The 20551-nt window shown below is 35.5% G+C and overlaps 1 protein-coding gene across 1 annotated transcript; it reads right to left on the bottom strand.

Annotated features, from left to right (window-relative positions):
- Positions 1–13611: 13611 nt before the first annotated feature.
- LOC105052270 (LOB domain-containing protein 15-like) lies at positions 13612–15527 on the bottom strand. Its single transcript, XM_010933029.4, has 3 exons — positions 15124–15527; positions 14423–14660; positions 13612–14308 (listed from the first exon to the last, which is right to left on the bottom strand). Exons 1-3 carry the CDS (start codon positions 15135–15137, stop codon positions 13952–13954), a joined length of 609 nt encoding a protein of 202 aa, XP_010931331.1. The 5' UTR covers positions 15138–15527; the 3' UTR covers positions 13612–13951.
- Positions 15528–20551: the final 5024 nt, after the last annotated feature.

Genomic DNA, 20551 nt, shown 5'->3' with positions numbered 1-20551 from the left:
CCTAGCGCGCGCGAGAGAGAGAGAAGGCTGGTTTAAAAATAGCGATTATATCGCTATAATGTTTTGGAACAAATATTGTCTAGCAGCAGCACAATTTCAGCATTTGAAGCATGAGATAAGAGGGCAACTCATCATAGCCTCTAATATCCAACACAAAACCATAGCCATCAACTAAGCTTTCTTGTTCGGCTGCTCCAAGCCTCCCACCCAATTAAGACTCCTAAGGAAGGAAAAAAAAATAGAGAAAAAACTAGGGGAAAACAAAGGAAAATTCGATGTAAACAAAAGAAAGATGGAAAAAAATCGAAAGATAAGATTTTTTACCATATAAATTGATCATTATTTTTTTCTTTTTGCTTCCTTTTCTTTTCATTTAATTCTCTTCTTAAGAGATCTGTGGGAAAAGAGTGTTAGATGTATGACCTGAAAAGTCAATTGTTGGCTGACATATTATAATTTTTTAGGACATAAGTTTGTACTTGATTTATTGAAATTAAAAATTATAGATAATTATTTTCATTCTAGAGTAATGCGTTCTTAAGAAGTTAATCGTCAATGACACATATTCTCAAAGAGTTAAGAATTTGAGACATATGTCATTATAGATTAATTCTTAAATACTCCCACTCGATGATCATCATGGGGATGGTGATTGATCCGACTAGACTGATACATGGATTACTTCCTTTTGGATAGATGGATCTTGAGTCTACAGTATAAGGATAATGAAGCGAGAGTGCAGATGGTTGTTAGAGAATAATGATACTGAGTATGATCAAGAATGAGAAGTCACATGGATGCCTACTCATTCGTCAGTGACTATCTCGATGCTATAGTTGTGTGAGTAATTTTTTAACCTACGGTGCCTCGATTGCTCATAGTAGAATTGCTGTAGTTTGATAATACATAAACATGATCTCTAGCTATTCAGGACCTTACGGTGTTCGTTGGCTGCAATAGGTCATTGTAGGAGTAGGAGTACACTTATAGGAGATCTATCAGGCTTAATAATTGAGGAGTAGTCCTATACGACTTAAGAAGTTGAGTTCTTAAGTCTGTCGTTACAACAACGTGATAATGGAAAGAAGTTTCCATGAAGATCATGATTAGACTCAAGCTAATTAAATTTTGCATATGATGGATGCTTAGGGTTTGATGAGTTTTCATGACCTTCATCCTATCGGGACTCTCGATAGAGAAACTTGATTATATGGTTACTACACCTAGGCGTTCACATTTTTTTGTTCTGTTGAGTTGCCACTACATGCTGCTAGGTGTTATTGGTGGATTGTGAGAACTCACTAGGATCATTTTTGGATCAATGATCTCTGTTGGGTTGAGTTGAAATCGTTCTGATCCATCGAAAGGAGTTTTAATGATAATGCAATAAAGATTACGATATGTCTCATTACCAGACAGAATAAAATCTGAGGGGTCACACACAAAAGGAGCATGACCTGATCAATAGCTTGGATCATAATTAAATTGTCAATTGGATTGATGGTTTGAATTAGAAACTGCTAATTATGTAAGGATTATATATTTAGTAACTGCTAATTATTAGTAAAGGAACTTAATTGCAAGTATTGCAATATAATTAAATCTGATTAAATTATAAATCAAGTCTTAATTAATTTAAATTAAATTTGATTTAATTTAAGACTCATTGGGTTTAATTATCCAAGTTGGACTTGGATTCAAAGCTTAATAGGATTATGTTTGACAGCCTTTCAAATTTGATTCGAATCAGATTCGAATCAAACTAAATTTGAAACTTAACTTAATTAGGAAGCCAAAGCTCACTTTTAATAGGCTTCTCTCTCCTATTTCACACTAAGAAGGGAGAGGGTGCACGCCTTGTTTGTGTGTGTGAAAAAAGAGGGGGCACCAATAGTTGGCACCCCACTTCTCTGGGACTCTCTCTCATGCAGATCTCTTTCCATATTTGATTTAAAAAAGTTTCTTATTAAGATGGAAATCTGATCTTATTAGAAAGTGGGGCATTGGGTTTATTTTGTGTGACAAAAATTAAGAGGGATATAGGGTGTGTGTGAGATTTTTGTGTGCTAGTCGTCCTTGTCGCAAAATAAGATTCATGCCTCCCTTCTCTACTTCTTTCACCTCAATGCCCACCTCCTCTTCAGATCTGATAGAGATAGAGAGAGAGTTTAGATAAAGAGAAACAGAAGAAGAAAAGTTCTTCTTCCTCTTTTAGGCATCCTATTCAGATCTCATCAGATCAGTGCGAAAGGTTCGTGCTGCACTCTTATTTTTCAAGGTCCAGATCCAAGCCAAGGAGTGAGGCCTGTAAAGTGTTAGCACTTCGTTGGCCTTAGTGTTTCAATCAGAACATCTTCGTATGGATATCAGTAGAGGTCAGACGCTTGCGCAGCTACGACGAAAATCTCAGGTATCTGCAGGATCCGATCCAATTAAGAAGAGAGATTGCGATTCAAGTATAATCAATCTTCCTTTTCTATTTTAATTTCAGATTTATTTATGAAATTTATTTATTCATGTTAATCAATCCTTAGGTGATTTAGATTTGATTTGTATGTTTTTATATAAAAATAGTTTTCATATCTGCCTCCGTTAGATTAAAGTAACTGATAAAATTTTTTTTGCATGCCTAATCATCTGAAAACCAATAGTAGTATCAGAGCTACGTCGATTTAACATCATGAAATAAATTTTAGATCTGGTTTTTATTTTAGATCTAAAAGTTAGGATTAATAAAATCAGTCTTGTGCTGGTATAAGGTTGTCCTGGCATAGGGTTAGCCTTCTATGCTAAAAAGATTGTCCTAGCACAAGATTAATCGATTTTAAAAATTATTTTTGAAATAAAAAAATCTATAACTTTAGATCTAAAAATTGATATATGCGATATATCATATTTAATATTAGATCTAAAATTAAAAATATTAAGGTTTGCATCGAAATGGTGTAAGGTTGTCCTGGTATAAGATTAAGCCCCTATATTGAAAAGGTTGTCCTAGTATAATGTGAACCGGTTTTTGAAGTCTTCAAGATATTTTAATTTTAATTTTAGATCTGATATGCATATATGTGATATATGCTAATTTAATTTTAGATCTAAAAATTATATATGCGATATATATTTTTATAAATTTTAGATCTAAAATAGCATATATGTGCTATATGACATTAGATTTAGATCTAAAATTATTTCGAGATCATAGGCCATTAATTCATGCACTTGAACCTAATCTAAAAATTATTTTTAGAATTTAAATTTTAGGTTATGCATGAGGGTATGGGTTGAATAATTAGGTCTAGTGATTAAACTACAATTAGGGTTTTGATTAGATTAGGTTAGAACCCTTACTGATTTTGAGCAGTTGATTGAACCTAATCAATTATTAGATAGAATTAGGTCAAAGAGGCTTAAAGTCAAGTTTAGTTATAGTTGATCATATCGATTTATATTTTGATGTGAATTGATTAACTCAAAATCTAATTTATCTTCGTGAATCGAGCCCGAGTAGTTAGGCTGATCTATTCAATTCTAATTGATCAATTGATGTCTAAGACAAATCTCGATTGATGATTTTTAATTGAGAGTATGTTTACCTGACTATTTTGATGGTGTCTAAGGTAAGCATTGGCAGACCCTCCCATCGATTTTACTTATCTGGCCAACTTGGTCGATTAAGTTTTGAATTAGATTGCTTAGTCATTTGTGTTCACTCCTCGACTAGATTAGTCAGACATTAGACTGTGCTGATCTAAACCTGAACAGTTAGACGTGAGATGTGCTTACTTAAGTGAGATCTGACCTAAACAAGATTTATCAGACATGAGATATGCTGATCTAAATCAGGTTAATTAGACATGAGATGTTCTAACCTAAACTAGATTAGTCGACATGAGAGGTGCTGACCTGAACCAGACTAATCATTCACATGAGATATATTTGACTATATAGAAGAGACCTAAATCAAACCTCCCCATAAATATTAAGTCTAATGATCTTCTACTATTGTAGATGTGTGGAGGTCATACTGGTGTTGATTGTTCTCGACTAGTTATAGTGATTCAGTTGCACCAGGAAGACTCAACCACTCTATGAGCAAAGAGTTGCTCCAAAGTGAGGATGGGCTTGGGTCCAATAACTATTTGGTGAGAGACCTAATGACGGCTTCACACCTACTTATGAATGATGGATCTGACTTAACTAAGCAGTGTGGTCAATAACTGTTAGATGAGCCCACATGACTTAGAGATCGAATCATTGTAACATGCATGACATGCATTGGATAAGAGTTGTCCACCTATTAGTTTAGTATGTTATCAATAATTATTAGATGAGGTGCATACAAATCAGTGGGACTGCAGTATCACTAGGAACCTTAGTCGCATAGGAATTTCCACATCTCCGTAGGAAAGTGTGAGAGATCTGAAAAAAATAATAAGAGTCTAATTTATTTCTTAAAGTTTCTAGAATAAATTATTAAATCTAGTACAAAATCTAATTAGAATCCTCTTTTCTCTTCAGTTCATAACTCAGCTTCAAACCTCATAGCCCGAATAGAGCCACACTTGGACTGGGACTCTTTCTTAAATTATAATAGTTGCTAAATTATTTGATTTGATTAAATAATGAGATTGGGTCCTGATCAAGTTAAATCAGATTTAATTTGATAGGATTCAAGTTTGAGTTTGACTCAGACTGGATTTCATTAGTCTAATGAGATTTGACTTGATAAGTGTTTGACTTATTATGAAATTCAAATTCAATTTAATTGACCAAGTCCAAGATATAACCAATTGATTGAGTAGAATCATAAAGAACTGGCTTAGGACTTCAGAATGGTTTTGAACTCTGAGAAAGATAAGGGTATGTTCTAGACCAGGATTTTTCTGTGTTATCAAACTGTCTAACCGTTGAAAAGTTTAATGTTTAATAAATAGATGAATGACGGCAATTAAGTTAGGTGTTATACCTTGACCTCAAGATCCAGTATGAGGACATCAAGACTTCAGAGCTATGATGACTCACTTGTAATAGTTGTATGGTGAACAGAGCTAGACTGCGCTTGGGTAGTCTGTCCATGATCATTGATTGTCAATGACAAACAATCTGAAAGAGCTTGAGAAGCTCGAGATGACTATGTATAAGGAGCTCATGTACATTTTGATGCAGCAGTCCTTTAGTAGTTTATTTTGGTCAGTTTATTGTAAACTATCATATGAATAAGATTGATAGCATATTACAAATATTGCTGAACATGGTGGTGATCAGACCTTGAAAAGTTTAAGGGGCTATGTTCTTGCTGTAGAATGTCATCTGGTTCCAATAGAGAGTTTGTTGGAACAAGGTGGTCTACAGAAGAATGAGCCAAAGATGAATCTTTTCAAGAAAAAAATATCATGTAAAGAAAAATATTTTCACTGCAATACTGACGGTCACTCGGAGAGAAATTATCCTTCTATCTGGATAGCCTAAAGAAGAAAGGTGATACACCTTGTGAAGGTATGTCAGATCTATTTATTTATATGTTGATATATTCGAACAAATAGTGAGTGTCATAAGATTTGAGAGATCTAGGGATGAGATAAATCATAAGTATAAGTGGTACCTTAGGTTAGATCATTTTTAGAGAGGACATGATATACAAACTGAAAGATGGATCGTCTTCAAAGCTCAGTGAATTTTGAGTCATACCCAGTTTGTGGATCCTGTCTTCAAAAAAAATGATCAAACTACCCTTTGTGAGATATGGGGAGAGAATCACTGATATACTTATCCTGAAATATACTGATATGTATGGCTTATTTGATATGCAGGCCAGGGATGGTAATTTCTACTCTATTATTTTTATCGATGATTATTCACGATATGGGATACAAGTTTGAATCTTTGAAAAGTTTAAAAATTCAGACATGAAGTAAAAAATAAATTTAAAAATTCTTAAGATTCTTCGATTGGATCGAGGAGGTAAATACCTTAGTGAAAAGTTCATAATTATCTTATACAAATGATATAGTTTTATATTGGACTCCTTCAAGTACTAATTGGGATTGGTTATAGGAGGAATTAGATCCTACTAGATATGGTCCGATTAATGATGAGATTCACTCACTACTAATCCTTATTTCTTTAGGGACATACTTCAATCTATTGAATAGGGTTCTCTCTAAATCTATTCATACCACACTATATGAGATATAGTATGGTAAGAAATTGAATCTTTATCATCTCAAGATTTGGGATTGTCAGCTCATGTCAAAAGACAACAGGTAGATAAGTTAGAGGCTAGGTCTATAAAGGCTCACTTTATGAGGTATCTTAAAGAGTTACTAGAGTACTAATTGTACTTTTTAGTAGATGATAATGTGATTGTGATCCACAATACCACGTTCTTGAAAAATGGTTTGACCAAGATGATGATAGTGGAAAGAAATTGAGCTCGAAGAGGAAGTTTTTGAAGAACAACGAGCTAAATATTTGGCTGAAACCATTCAATCTGAGCCAGTTAATGAGGACCTCTTCTATCTCATAGATCTAATAAGGTCTCCCATCCTCATGAAAAATGCTTGGGTATGCTTTTAGAGGATGTAGAGGAAGTGTTCCTTGTGGGAGATAGGAATCAAGTAGTTGATCCTAAGACCTATTATATGACGATGTACAACATCAATTTCGAGAAATGAATGAAAACAATAAAGTGAAAGATTGACTTGATGCATTCCAGCCAAGTTTGATCCTAGTGGATCCACTAGAGGGTAATGCACTCATTGGGTGTAAATGAATCTGTAAAAGAAAATTAGATGCAGACGGATGTGAAAAATTATTTTCTTAATAGATATCTTTGAAAGATATCTACGTGGAGTAGCCTGATGGGTTTCACTTTCGATGATGGAGATCACAATAACGTGGAGTAGCCTGATGGGTTTCACTTTCGATGATGGAGATCACAATATCTGCAAACTGCATAGATTCATTTTTGGATTAATGCAAGCATCTCAGAGTTGGATTAATGCAATCAAAAGTTTGATTTCATCAAAATAATGAGGAATCTTGAGCTTTCAAAAGGATCAGTGGGAGGATGAGATTCTTTGATTGAGAAAGTTGTTCCCATGCTACTTTAGTTAAAAAGTTGGTTGTCGAATAGATCCTCCAGAAAGGCCAAAGAAAAGCATCTAAGAATGAAGGTCTATAAAAATAGATCTGATAGGATGCTAGGCCCTTCACAAGAAAAGTACATAGAGAAGATGTTGAAGAGATTCAGCATGAAAACTCTAAGAGGAGACTTCTACCCTTTAGACAAGACATATATCTCTCTAAGAAGATGTGTCTAAAAATATCTGAGGATATTTAGCTCATAGACTATATTCCTTATGTAGCCTCATGAATGTCATGTAATATGATTGACTTGATCTTGTTGTGAGTATCACGAGCAGAAATCAATCGAATCCAGATGTACGACACTGGATAGATGTAAAGAAAATCCTTAAATACTTGAGACGCACTAAGGATTTGTTTTTAATTTTTGAAAAAAAAATTTAGTTATGGAATTCATGGGTACACATGCTCGGATTTTATACCTGACATTGATGGTAGAGAGTCTACATCAGTATGTGTGTAATATAGAATTTAGTAGATTGGAAGAGTTCCAAATAACCAATCATTGTAGGTCCTATGGAAGTTGAGTTAGTCACTATTTCTAAAGGTGCTAGGTAACATCTTCTGATCCAAATATTTTTGTTACAATTAATGTGATGAGATGTCATCGTAGTGATAATATTGGCACTATAGTCCTTAGCTAATGGAGCTTTAATCTCACCAGAATGCCTAGCATATGGAAAAAGGGACTTTAAATACTACGCATCTATCTTGACTTGAAAGATGTCAAGGTAAAGAGAGTAGACCCCATAGAAATGTGGTGAACCCACTGACTAAGCCATGTAGCCAGCTAAAGACTAAAGTTCATCTTGAGAAGGTGGGACTTAGGTTTGGATAAATTAAGTTTAGATCAAATGAGAGATTGTTAGATGTGTGACCTAGAAAGTCAATTATTTGTACTTGATTTATTAAAATTAAAAATTATGATAATTATTTTCATCCTAGAATGATGTATCCCAGAATCATCCAAAGAGTTAATGGTCAATAACATATATTCTCAAAGAGTTGAGAATTTAAGATATATGTTATTATAGATTAATTTCTAAATGCTCCTAGTCGATGATCATCATAGGGATTGTGATTGATCCGACTAGACTGATGTATGGATCACTTTCTTTTGGATAGACGGACTTGAGTCTACAGTGTGAGGATACTGAAGCAAGAGTACAGGTGGTTGTTAGAGAATAATGATACTGAGCGTGATCAAGAACGAGAAGTCACATGGATGTCTACTCACTTGTCAGTGATTATCTTGATGCTGTAGTTGTGTGAGTAATTTTTTGATCTGCGGTTTCTCAGCTGCTCACAGTGAGATTACTGTAGTTTGATAATACATAAATATAATCTCTAGTCATTTAGAATCTTACAGTATTCGTTGGCTGCAGTAGATTCATTATAGAAGTAGGAGCGCACTTATAGGAGATCTATCGACTTTAGTAGTTGAGGAGTAGTCCTATACGACCTAAGAGACTGAGTTTTTAAGTCTGTAACCATAGCAGTGTGATAATAGAAAGAAGTTTTCATGAGGATCATGATTGGACTCAAGCTAGTTAAGTCTTGTATATGATGGATGTTTAGAGTTTGATGAGTTTTCATGACCTGCATCCTGTGGAGATTCTCGATAAAGAAACTTGATCGCACGATAACTACACCTAAGGATTTAGATTTTTTTGTTCTGTTGGTTTGCCACTCTATCTACTAGGTATTATTGATGGATTGTGAGAACTCACTAGGATCATTTTCGGATCAACGATCCTTGTTGGGTTGAGTTAGAATCATTCCGACCTATTGAAAGGAGTTTTGATGATATTATGATGGAGATCATGGTTTGTCTTACTACCAGACAGAATAAAACTGGAGAAATTATATACAAAAGGAGCAGGACCTGATCAATAGCTTAAATCATAATCAATTATCAAATAGATGGATGGTTTGAATTAGAAACTGCTAATTATATAAGAGTTACATATTTAGTAACTACTAATTATTAGCAAAGGGACTTAATTGTAAGTGTTGCAGTGTAATTGGGCCTGATTAAATTATGGATCAAATTTTAATTAATTTAAATCAGATTTAATTTAATTATGTTTGATTTAAGTAAGGCTCATTAGATTTAATTATTCAAGTTGGATTTGGATTTAAAGCCTAATAGGATTAGGTTTGACAGCCTTCCGAATTTGATTCGAATTAGATTCGAATTGTATTCGAATCAAATCAAATTTAAAATTCAACTTAATTAGGAAGCCAAAGCCTACTTTTATTGGGCTTTTCTCTCCTGTTTCACACTGAGAATGGAGAGGGTGCACGTCTTCCGCATGCCCCTTTTTTGCGTGTGAGAAAAGAGAGGGGGCACCAATAGTTGGCACCCCACCTCTCTGAGATTCTCTCTTATATATATCTCTTTCCAAATTTGATTTAAAAAGGTTCCTTATTAAGATGGGAATCTGATCTTATTAGGAAGTGGGGCATTGGGTTTATTTTGTGCGACAAAAATTAAGAGGGATATAGGATGTGCGTGAGATTTTTGTGCGCTAGTCTTCCTTGCCACGAAATAAGATCCATGCCTCCCTTCTCTCCTTCATTCATCTCAACACCTACCTCCTCTTCAGATCTAATAGAGATAGAGTTTAGAGAGAGGGGAAGAGAAGAAGAAAAGTTTTTTTTCCTATTCTAGGCATCCTGTTCAGATCCCGTTAGATCAGTGCGAAAGATTCATGCTGCAGCCTTGTTTTTCAAGATCCAAAAGAAGAAGTCCAGATCTAAGCTAAGGAGTAAGGCTTGCAAGGTGTTACCATTTTGATAGTCTCGATATTCTGATCAGGATGTGTCCATATAGATATCAGTAGAGGTCGGATGCTTGCGCAGCTATGACGAAAATTTCGAGCATCCACAGGATTCGATCCAAGTAAGAAGAGAGATTGCGGTTCAGGTATAATCAATCTTCCTTTTCTATTTTAATTTCAAATCTATTTATGAAATTTATTTATGCATATTATTTAATCCTTAGGTGATTTAGATTTGATCTACATGCTTTTATATGAAAATAGTTTTCATATTTGCTTCCACTAGGTTAAAGTAACCGACAAAATATTTTTTGCATGCCTAATCACCTGAAAACCAACAAAGAGAGCACTTAAGGGAGATCGGAGGGGTTTCTTAGGCTCCAGTTGGTGTTTTTCTCAAGCATATGGGATTTCGTAAGTGTTGTGCTCATGTGAGTAGGTCCTTTGAGGTTTTGAGAGCTTAATTTTGGTAGAAGCATGAAATTTTTGGGGTTTGAGAAAGAAACTAAATGGATGGATCAAAAGAACTCTATTTTATGGGGGAAGAAGCTAACAAACACCACAAACAAAAAGATTAATAGCAACCAAGAGGCCAACATGAGGAAAGGCTGATGGACCACGGAGGAAGACCCCATCATGGTAACTACATAGCTTGGTCTGCAGGAATCTGACTACTAAGATGAAAAGGAGAAATGACTCGAACATATAGGTAGCAAAGGCTGCAGAAATAACCAACATATGATCCAACAGTTGCATATCACTTGAGCCAGAAATATATGAGATCAAAAATTTTGTAGAAACTTAAATAGAATGGGAAGGAAAATGAGCAAAAGAGCAGGGACATATCTCGGATGAAGAAAGAGAAGGGAGGGAGTGAGGCTTAGAGTTGCCTTTGATCTGTCGCTATGACGAAGAAGGAGGAGATCTGGTCCATCACTATGCGCTAGGGGAGGAGACCGCTGTGTGGGTGAATGATTTATAGACGGTTTGGAGGAAAAAGATGAGGAGAAGAAGTGGATGGGAAGGAAGGGGAGGAGAAAGGGGAGGAGGAGAATGGGTGGAGAAAGGAGGGGAAGAGAAAGGAGGAGAGAAAAAGAGGAGGAATGGGAGGAGGAGAAATAGATGAAAAAGAAGGGGAGGAAGAGAAAGGAAGAAGGAAGGAAGTGGGGAAAAGAGGGACATTGGACATGAAGGAGGAGGGAGGAGTAAGGAGATGTATAATCATTTTAAATAATTTTATTAATAGAGATAGACGACTAGACTATATTGGAATATGTCGATAACTAAAATGACTAGTTTGACACTTTTTAAAGTACACGGGATGTAAGTGAAATTGAGCTAAAGTAGAGGAGATGTTTCTGTAATTTATCCTAAAATAAAAATGATAAAATTCAACAAAATTTTACTCTTATATAAACTTTGTCTATATTTAATTCAATTTTTTTATTGAAAAATAATCTAAAAATATTATAAACTGAAATTTTGGGTCTAAGATCAGCTTTGAATAAAATAAAAAAAAAGGGTTAGAAACTAGGAGGGGTATGGCTCTATTCAGTCCAGCCCATTTCTGATCCCATATTGCTATAATAAATTTGGTACTTAGGTCCTAAAGTTGACCACTCAAATGAATTACATTAACATGGACAATCAAAGATTACCAACAATAATCTATCCAAAAAGTCTGATCGAGCAACCCATCTACAGATAAATGTAGTTCTGTCTTAGCAATGCATTTGCTTTAAAACTATAACTTTTGTTGCTTGAAGATGGAATTAAGATTGTGAATAAAGGGCAAAAAGAACCTGTTTTAATATTTTTTTGGGAGTCTGACTGTAGGATTAACTATTGTTTTGACAGTGACCACTTAAGTCAATATTGCCAATCTTAACAAAAAAAAAAAAGTCAATATTGCCGACCAATCGAAGCCTTACCAAGCTATAATCCATCAAGAAAAGTCCAAAAAACCCCATCTATAAAAAAAGTAATCCCCGCTTAACAATTCTCCTTTCAAACTACATCATAATTTAGTTTGCCGCATGAGGGGAGTCGAGATTTTGAATAGTAGAAATGAAGTTGTTTAAATACTTTTTAGGATTTTTGGTATAATTAACTCTTGTTTTCTTTTTTTTGGTAGAATAATTAACTCTTGTTTTCGGAATGAGACTTGAGTAAAGACAAACCATGATGAGACCATTTCAAGCAACTACGACGGTGGACCAAATCCCATAACATCCTTGGAGGCACCTATTTCTAAAATATAAAATGGAACATGATGGTAGGTCATGCAGTTCGCAATAAAAATATTTTAGTGTCAAGTGTTTCTCCTTTCTTATCACCACCCATGTAGAACTCTGCACGCTAAGGAAACCCTCTCTAGTTTAGTAATAGATTAGCTGGCAAGATCATTGACCACCCCACCAAGATAAAACCACCTCTCTCTCTCTCTCTCTCTCTCTCTCTCTCTCTCTCTCTCTCTCTCTCATACACACGCGCGGAAACCAATCTCCTCCCAAGCTCACCACTGCATATATCTATTCTCCCTATAGATTTACCCATAAATTGATCAAAATGAAAAGATGTACTCTGATCATATCTTTGGGTACTTTGAGCCAAGCTATATAGTCAAAGTAGAGGAGGGACATTCTGTTTTTGATTTTTGATTTTTCTTTTCTTTTCTTTTTTTGGGTAATGGCTTTGCAAGTAGTTCATTATTCCACTTCATTTTCTGTTTGAAAAGAACTAAAGCTAGATCTAGATACAACTACATGTAAGATAGTTTGTTGGGGAAAAATGTGGAACCACCAAATAACATGCAGGATGGTTGTATTCAAATAAACTATAGCAGCAGAAGTATTCGATAGAAATATACTGATAGAGAACAAGTAGCCCTATGTAACTACCAAATAATGTGTGTCCTACTAGCTAGTTTTTCTAATAAACATCTTAATTCAAGCAAAATCGTTGTCTCAAGTATTAGAAAGTTGAATGTAATGTCAAAAATGTTATCTTTTTCTAGGACAGATGTTAAAGATAGGGATAGTTATGCAGTTTCCCGAGAATATGATGGCCATTTGTCTTGCTGCACATCCACATGACCAAATTCTCGAGTTTCTTTCCCTAGATTACATGGGGAAATGAATCATTCATACTTTTTGTCCCCCCCTCCTCTAAGTGTTGAGGGAGGTAGATTTAGGGCACAGACAAACATGTGAGGAAGCCCTAGATCCACTACATCAGGCAACCAGATCACACAGACATGCAAGGAGTTCCATGTCCATGTCTATTAGCTTTAAGCAAGAGAGAAACAAAAGGATGAGAAAAAGGATCTTCTCAAACACTTCGATTCCATGTCTTCACCATGCACGTATAGGACTAGGTCTCCACTCGGATGGGAGTTTATGGTGTTCTCTTTCTTGGATCTAGAGAAATGCTTGAAATTGCTTTTGGTGTGTCCAAAAGCTTTGTTCTAAATGGTCTAAAATTGGATCCACTCAATACATTCTTTTTAAGCAAACTATGCTTCCTCTAAGAAAAAATTGTATGTGCCCTCTCCAACCAAAAGACGAATGCAAAACAAAGTGTTCACACACGAAATTCCACCAACTAACAAGATCTAGAGAGAAGTATATAAACCGATCCGATCCTCGATATGAAATGTTGGAAGGAAGAGGAGATAAAAGACAATCAAAATTATTGTTCTACAAGTTTTAGGTGAGTATGAACTTTTAAACATCGTGTAAGGCTTGAATTCAAAGAAAACATTAAAAAGAAAAAATCTACTCCCCATCAATCCAATATAGCCTTCCTCCTTTATTCCATATTTACTCACTATGGTTCAAGACTTACAAAATTTTTTGAAAGCTTCTTAGCCAAATTATGTAACCTTTTCATTTGCGGTGATGTAAGGCTTGAATTCAAAGAAAACATTAAAAGAAAAAATATACTCCCTATCAGTCCAATATTGCCTTCCTCCTTTCTTCCATACGGTTCAAGACTTGCAAAATTTTTTGAAAGCTTGCTTTTCAGCCAAAGTATGTAACTTTTTCATTTGGGGTGATGCAAATGGAAGAGGTAGAGGAAGAGGCAGCAGAAGCTGGAGGAGGTGGTGGAGTTTGGATTGAGGGTGGTGCAGCCACGGACACATCCCCGGGAGCAAGAAAAGCAGCATGAGATGCAGGGAGAACATGAACACTAGCTTGCCTATACTTAAGCTTCAAGATCTCAGCCCTTACTACTTGGAGCTCCATTTCTAAGCCCTGAACTTGTTGCTGCAAAGCTGAAATTGCCCCCATGCATCCATACACTGGGTCTCTTAGCCTCACGTTCGCCTCGTAGACAAGGCTATTCGCTGCATCAGCTCTCTGGGCCTTGGGAACCTCCTATTTAATTAGGCGTAGAGAAGTATTTACATCATAAGAACTTCATCACATAATTTATAATGGAGAAGATATTCTAAAGGATGGAAGATTTTGAGGAGAGTGTGGGGATAATACCGTTAGCATCTTGGAGACGTTGCTTGCACCGAAGACCTTATGCACTGCTGCAAACTTTTGGGGCTCATGTGGTGAGAAATAAGGAGAGAAGGGACACTCTTGAGCACAACGCCGCCTCAAGAGTTTGCAAGCGGCGCAAGGGGTAATGGTGTTTAGGGTTCCCACTGGGCTTCCCGTCGGATCGACGGCGCCATCAGCTTCTCTCTTGATCTTCTTGCCAACCTCATCAAATCTCTCCCTGAGGGCGTATATATATACAACAATAACAACAACAACAAAAACAATTCGTCAAAGCGGAAAAATAATTGGGTCTACATGTGCTAGGGTTAGGGTTTTGGTGTATTCAATGAATAACTAATTAATAACTAAAAGCCAGAAAAGCATGATTGAAATGTCTTATATTCCCCTTCTATGGATCGGGCAAGTGAAACAAAGATAGGGCTTTGGTGTTATTCTAGGACAACACATGAAAAAAAAGGACTGGTGAGGATGATTTTTTTTTTTTTTTTTTTTTTTTTGAGACTTTATAGACAGCATAGCCACCACAAAGAAAACTGGTGAAGGTGAATTTCATGCATATGGTTTCACTTCATAACGCCAAGACAAGAATCTACGGAATATATTGTTGAAGATAAAACCAGTACTGATATATATAATATATTTGGGTATTTTTGAGGTATTTGCTTTTTCCTATTCCTTACCTTTCTGTGGACATTCAGGCATGCTCTTTGGCAGTGGAGATGGAGCTCGGAAGAGAGAGAGAGAGAGAGAGAGGTGAAAGCAGAAAGATGGAATATGAAGAAAGGAAAGGGTGCTTGTGAGCCAAGATGGTAAGTGAAGATGGGCTTAGCTTATATCATAGGTAAATACAAAAGGAGAAGAGAACAATAAGAAGATGGTGAAAGGAATGGAGGATTTTGGTTGATTAATTGCTGCTGCTGATGCACCAGGACTTGATTATTGGAGAAGAAGCTTGTACTAGTGGGGGAGCTACGAAAAGTCTTGGAACAGCACAAGAGAGAGAGAGAGAGAGAGAGGCAGACTATTGTTCTGTGATGCCAGCTCTGGCATTTCTTCCTCACGTGGACTGCCCTCAGATCTTGACTTTTGTAAGGAATCAAAGGAAGGTCTTGGCTACGCTGGGACCTTAGTTATCAAGGTTTTGAAAGGTCTCTTGCATCTTGGGATCTATTTTTAGTGCCAATAACAAACAATCAAGATTTTAACTTAAAAAAAAAAAAACAAACAAGCAAGATTAGGTGGAAAGAATTTTCCATATATGGACAAGGAAATAAAGAATGCACAATTTGCTCATGTGAGAACTTACAAGTAACACATGGTTATTGCTGATTGTAATGTTGATGCTGATAGTTTGATGCCCATGCCATAGAAATTGTCAAAAAATTGTTATGAAATCTCTCTCCAAACATTGTTTGATTAATTTTTTTAGGTGATGTTCTAGGTTAGGTTGTTATGAATGATATTAAAATGAATTTGGCCCATGGCCTATATATAGTATAGGCCTTTTAAGATTGACTATAAATTGATTATGGTATTTGTGATTAAATTTCAGTGGATTTAGTCTAGTAGTTTGGCTAGGATGATAAGATTTAAATAGCGGAGTATGCAAGAGTCCATCCAAATCAAGAAAGTACATAAGAGCTCATGTAGATATATGTTAATTACAAATCCATTATATATGTAGAGATACTAAATACTTATATAGGACCAAAAAATATATTTATATGGATTTGGTAGTTTATTGGCTGCATTTCAAGAGAAATACCACAAATCCAAGCATTCCTAGAAAAATCTCACCAATCCAATGATCATCCAAGACTGAAATTTATAAGCCATTTGGGATGGACCATAAAAATTTATATTTTATTAAATTACTTAACTTACACATGGCATACGATACTTCTCATGTAGCACCTCATCAGTCTTCATCACCTAGGAGCTCCCATCCCTGAGTTTTTTAAGGTCAACTTCCATAGTAATGTTGTCAGCAGTAGTAGCAGAGCCAAATTTGTGATTTACAGCCTGAACTCTAGATTATTATGGCTAGCTAGCAGAACCCACCTCTTTGAGAACACCTAGTTTGGAGCAGAGCTGCGAGCGGCTTCAGAGGGTATCATGCATGCGAGGCTAGTCCTGAGGCCTAATCGATTCATTATTGAGGAAAATTCGACCACTATGGTGGGTTAGATGCGGAGGCACTAAGGCAGACCGATTTAGTTGTTGAGCACCCACTCATTAAGGACATCTAGAGGTTGCTAGGAGGGTACATCTCCATGGACATTAGACATGTCTATCGCTGACGAATGGCACTGCAGATTGGGTAGCCAACTATATTACTCAGTACTCAAGAGGAACTATTTGAATTGATGTCCCGATTTTGCCTCTACCCCTTTGGGACACTCTTTTTCTGACTTTTTTTGTTGCATTTATACTTATGTTGTATGAGTACTTTACCTAATTAAAAAACAAGAAGGAGAAGGAGAAAAAGAGTAGTGTCAAGAAGTCATCCTTCTTTACAGATTGTTGCGTTGCAATGCAAGTGCCTAGCAATTTTGCTTGACAAGGCTCTATGCCATAGCGGGGTCAAAGAAACCCCTTGAGTTTTGGCCCCATTTTATTGCCTGTTAAGAGTTATCCTTTAAAGAATCAGCTCAGGAATCAATTAATCAAACGGGCTGGGACTGAGGCCTGGACCAAGATAAACAATGTTTTCGTGAGGTTGACTTCATAATCCAGCTGAGTCAATGTAAATTTTTTATTAGAAATCAGTCCATGTAAATTGGACCACCAGCTGGCTCATTTGAATCCCTTTATTTAACTAGAAGTTTTTTTTTTTTTTTTTTGATGGAATGCGGAAGAAGTAAGGTACTTCCACCACTCAATCTAATTAATTTAAATTAATTAATTTATTCAGCTGGTGGTGAACAATACTTTTATTTATAAATACTATATTTTCAGTTCCAACACCATAAAATCCCAACAACTCAAAAGCTACTGGTTGGGATTTCATTCATCAGAAAATTAGGTCGTCAGACTATGCCAAGAAACATATACCATGCAGAGAACATGCCTGCAAAGCTAAAGGCCGGTACCTCAAACGATGCTTAAGAGTGTTAAAGCACTCTCAAAATTCAAACATGGTAGTCAGAATGTAGCGAAAAAGAAGAAAAGATTATCATAGCAATCAACTGTCGGATAATTGCTGGGTTTACCAAGGTTTGATGATGGTTAGGAAGTGGTGTGATACATGATGAGATTGGTGGTATCAGCCTGGCCTCCCTACGCTAATCACAAATTTTTTGCATTGAATTGGAGAATTTAGCATTTTTGAAACAAGACTCCTCCCTGAAATTCTCTAGCGCATGCATTATTAGATTTCAGATTATCATGCTGTTCATTTTTAATTTTATTTCACTTAAACAAAGCACGATCGACATGGGTTGGACCAATGCCCTATGGATCACGTGAATTAAACCAGGACCACTTGAAATGGCAGTAATGTCAAGGAGCCCAACCAACTGCTTATAAAGCGAGTCTTCCATTGGAATATCTTTAAAGAACTAATTATTCTTTTAGGAGGCAACAAAGATAAAGAGTTGTTTAGATGCCCATTGGATTGTTTTATTTTGTGTGGGCAAGGAGAGATATGAAATATTTGAATCAGATTGGATTTCATTATAATTTTGCAGTATATCAACTATTACGATTTTATCTATAACAGAAAAGCACTTTCTCCACTACACATCATGCTTGGTATGCATACTAAGACATACATGTGATTGAATAAATATAGCATGTTAAATTATAGCACTCTTTATGTTTAAGCTTGATTGAATTCTATGATCAATGTAAAATTCCAATATGTAAACTTCTATCTTTCTTTTCTACCATTAATTTTATTTCATCGTTCTACATGGTCGAACCTGCCCCTAGTTGGGAAATTAGTTTAGGTAACTGTGAGAGAGATTGTAAAGGAATTAAAACTCTAAAATGTACTTGTTAGCTTAGAACCCTACCGGCCCCTTTTTCCATGTTCTTTAATTTCTGCCAGAAGAGTGGGCCTCGCTGGCCTGTTTTTTGAGGTTGCCATGGGCTCTTTTCCTCCAGATGGTGTTTATGTTTTCTTTCTTTTTCTTTTTCTATTTTATATCCTAAAAATAGTGGGAGTGATTTAAAAAATAACACAATTCAAGCTCTATTTCTTTATTTCTTCATCTAGAACACAGTTTTCTAGTAAGTTATGTCATAAACTTGTCGAAGTGACGTGGATTAATGTGTTAGCGAAGGGTTCATAACTCGTTTTTCTAAGGGATTCTTGGTATTCCGTTACCAGATTTTATTGTGTACAAATGAAGGTGGTCTATTTTTCCCTCGGAAAGAAGAAAAGGAAACAAAGTGATTAATTTGTTTCGAAATTTATTCTAAAGATATGATAGTGTAAAAGGGATTTTGTTATGTATTTCTTATGCTTGTCACTTCTTGACTCCCGGGGAGAGAATTATTATACTATTTCTGAAGTAGACAAGGACACTTTATTTTTATGACGAGGAAAATGCCATTCAGATTGTTGCAGTGTTCCCGGGATGCCGGGATCCACAGTCGGTCCCAACCGTTTTTGCCGGAAACTGAGGCATTAAAGAGAAAGCTACTTGACATACTGAGGAGCATCTGCTGCAAGAAAAATGAACTAGATAATATAATGGTAGCCAAGAAACTAATATACCATGTATGTACAATCTGTGAGAGAGAGATCTATAAAGTTGAAACGGAATCACAAAGTGAAGCCAATCAGATTGACACATATATTTATTATAAAATATAATTTTATATTTAATATTTTTATTATTAATGAAATCAAATTATTTATTCCATTCATATTATGAATGTGTCCATGAATCATCCAAAAAATTAATAAGATGATGACACATATTCTCAGAAGTTAAAAATTTGAAGCATGTGTTATTGGTGATTAATTCCTAAATACTTCTAATTAATGGATCATCATAGAGATGATGATTGATCTGGATAGATTAGTGCACGGATCGCTTTTTTTTTTAGAATAGATGGATATTGAGTTTACATTGTAGGGACACTAGAGCGAGAGTATAGATTGCTGTTAAAGAATAAGGATACCGAATGTGATCAATATAAAAAATTACTTGGATGTCTACTCACTTATAAGTGACTTACTCGATGTTGCAGCAACGTGACTAGTCTTTTGATCTACGGTGCCTCGGCTATTTACAATGGGGTTATTGTAGTTTGACTGCATATACACTTGGCCTTTTAGCTATATGGATCCTTACGGTACATATTGCATGTAGTAGATTTATTATAGGAATATGATCTATACCTATATAGAATCTATCGTTCTTGATAGAAAAGAGAGTTAGTTTTATATGATTTATGAGATCGAGTTTAGATGATCTTGGCCAAGGCAGTGTAAATAGTTGAGTGTAAATAGTTGAAAGAGTTTCCATAGTTTTCACATCAGAAACTCAAGTCGAATAAATTTGATATATGATTGATGATGAAATTTGATGAGAAATTCTGTAACCTCCATTTTGTCGGGACTTACGATAAAAGGACTGTATTATACGATAACTGCATCTAGAGATTCATCTATTTCATTCTGCTGGAATGCCACTAGATGCTGCTAGGTATCACTGATGCATTATGAGACTCATGAAAATTATTTTGATGGTCAATAATTTTTATTGGATACATTAAAATTGTTTCAATCTATTGAAAAGAACTTCAATGATATTGTTGATGAATATCATAATATATCTCACTACCAGACATAATAGAACCTATGAGATTACACACATAGAGATTGTGTCAGATCAAATAGTTGGATTTAAGTTGACGAGTCAAAAGTTTGACAATTTTAAAGAGTTGATACAATCAAACCCAAAAACAATAGGACTCCTTATGCGATAAGAATTTTGATTCGATCAAAATCCATGCCTCTTGGGACTCTATCCATCAATGTGATTGACTTACAAAAGAACTCCTCCAAAGAGTTGTGCTACCTATTCTCATTTCATGTAGAGAAAGAGGCGGCCCCTTATTTAAAGAAGAGTCCATGCCCTTTGGGACTCTACA

The sequence above is a fragment of the Elaeis guineensis genome, chromosome 10, assembly GCF_000442705.2.
Source record: "Elaeis guineensis isolate ETL-2024a chromosome 10, EG11, whole genome shotgun sequence".
Classification (NCBI taxonomy): Eukaryota; Viridiplantae; Streptophyta; class Magnoliopsida; order Arecales; family Arecaceae; genus Elaeis; species Elaeis guineensis.
Note: the sequence above shows the minus strand (reverse complement) of the source record. Positions and strands in the feature narration are given on the sequence as shown.

Coding starts and splice junctions, on each gene's coding strand:
- LOC105052270 (XM_010933029.4), bottom strand. Junction 14,309..14,422: donor ACGTCTCCAAGATGCTAACG/GTATTATCCCCA, acceptor CTAATTAAATAG/GAGGTTCCCAAGGCCCAGAG.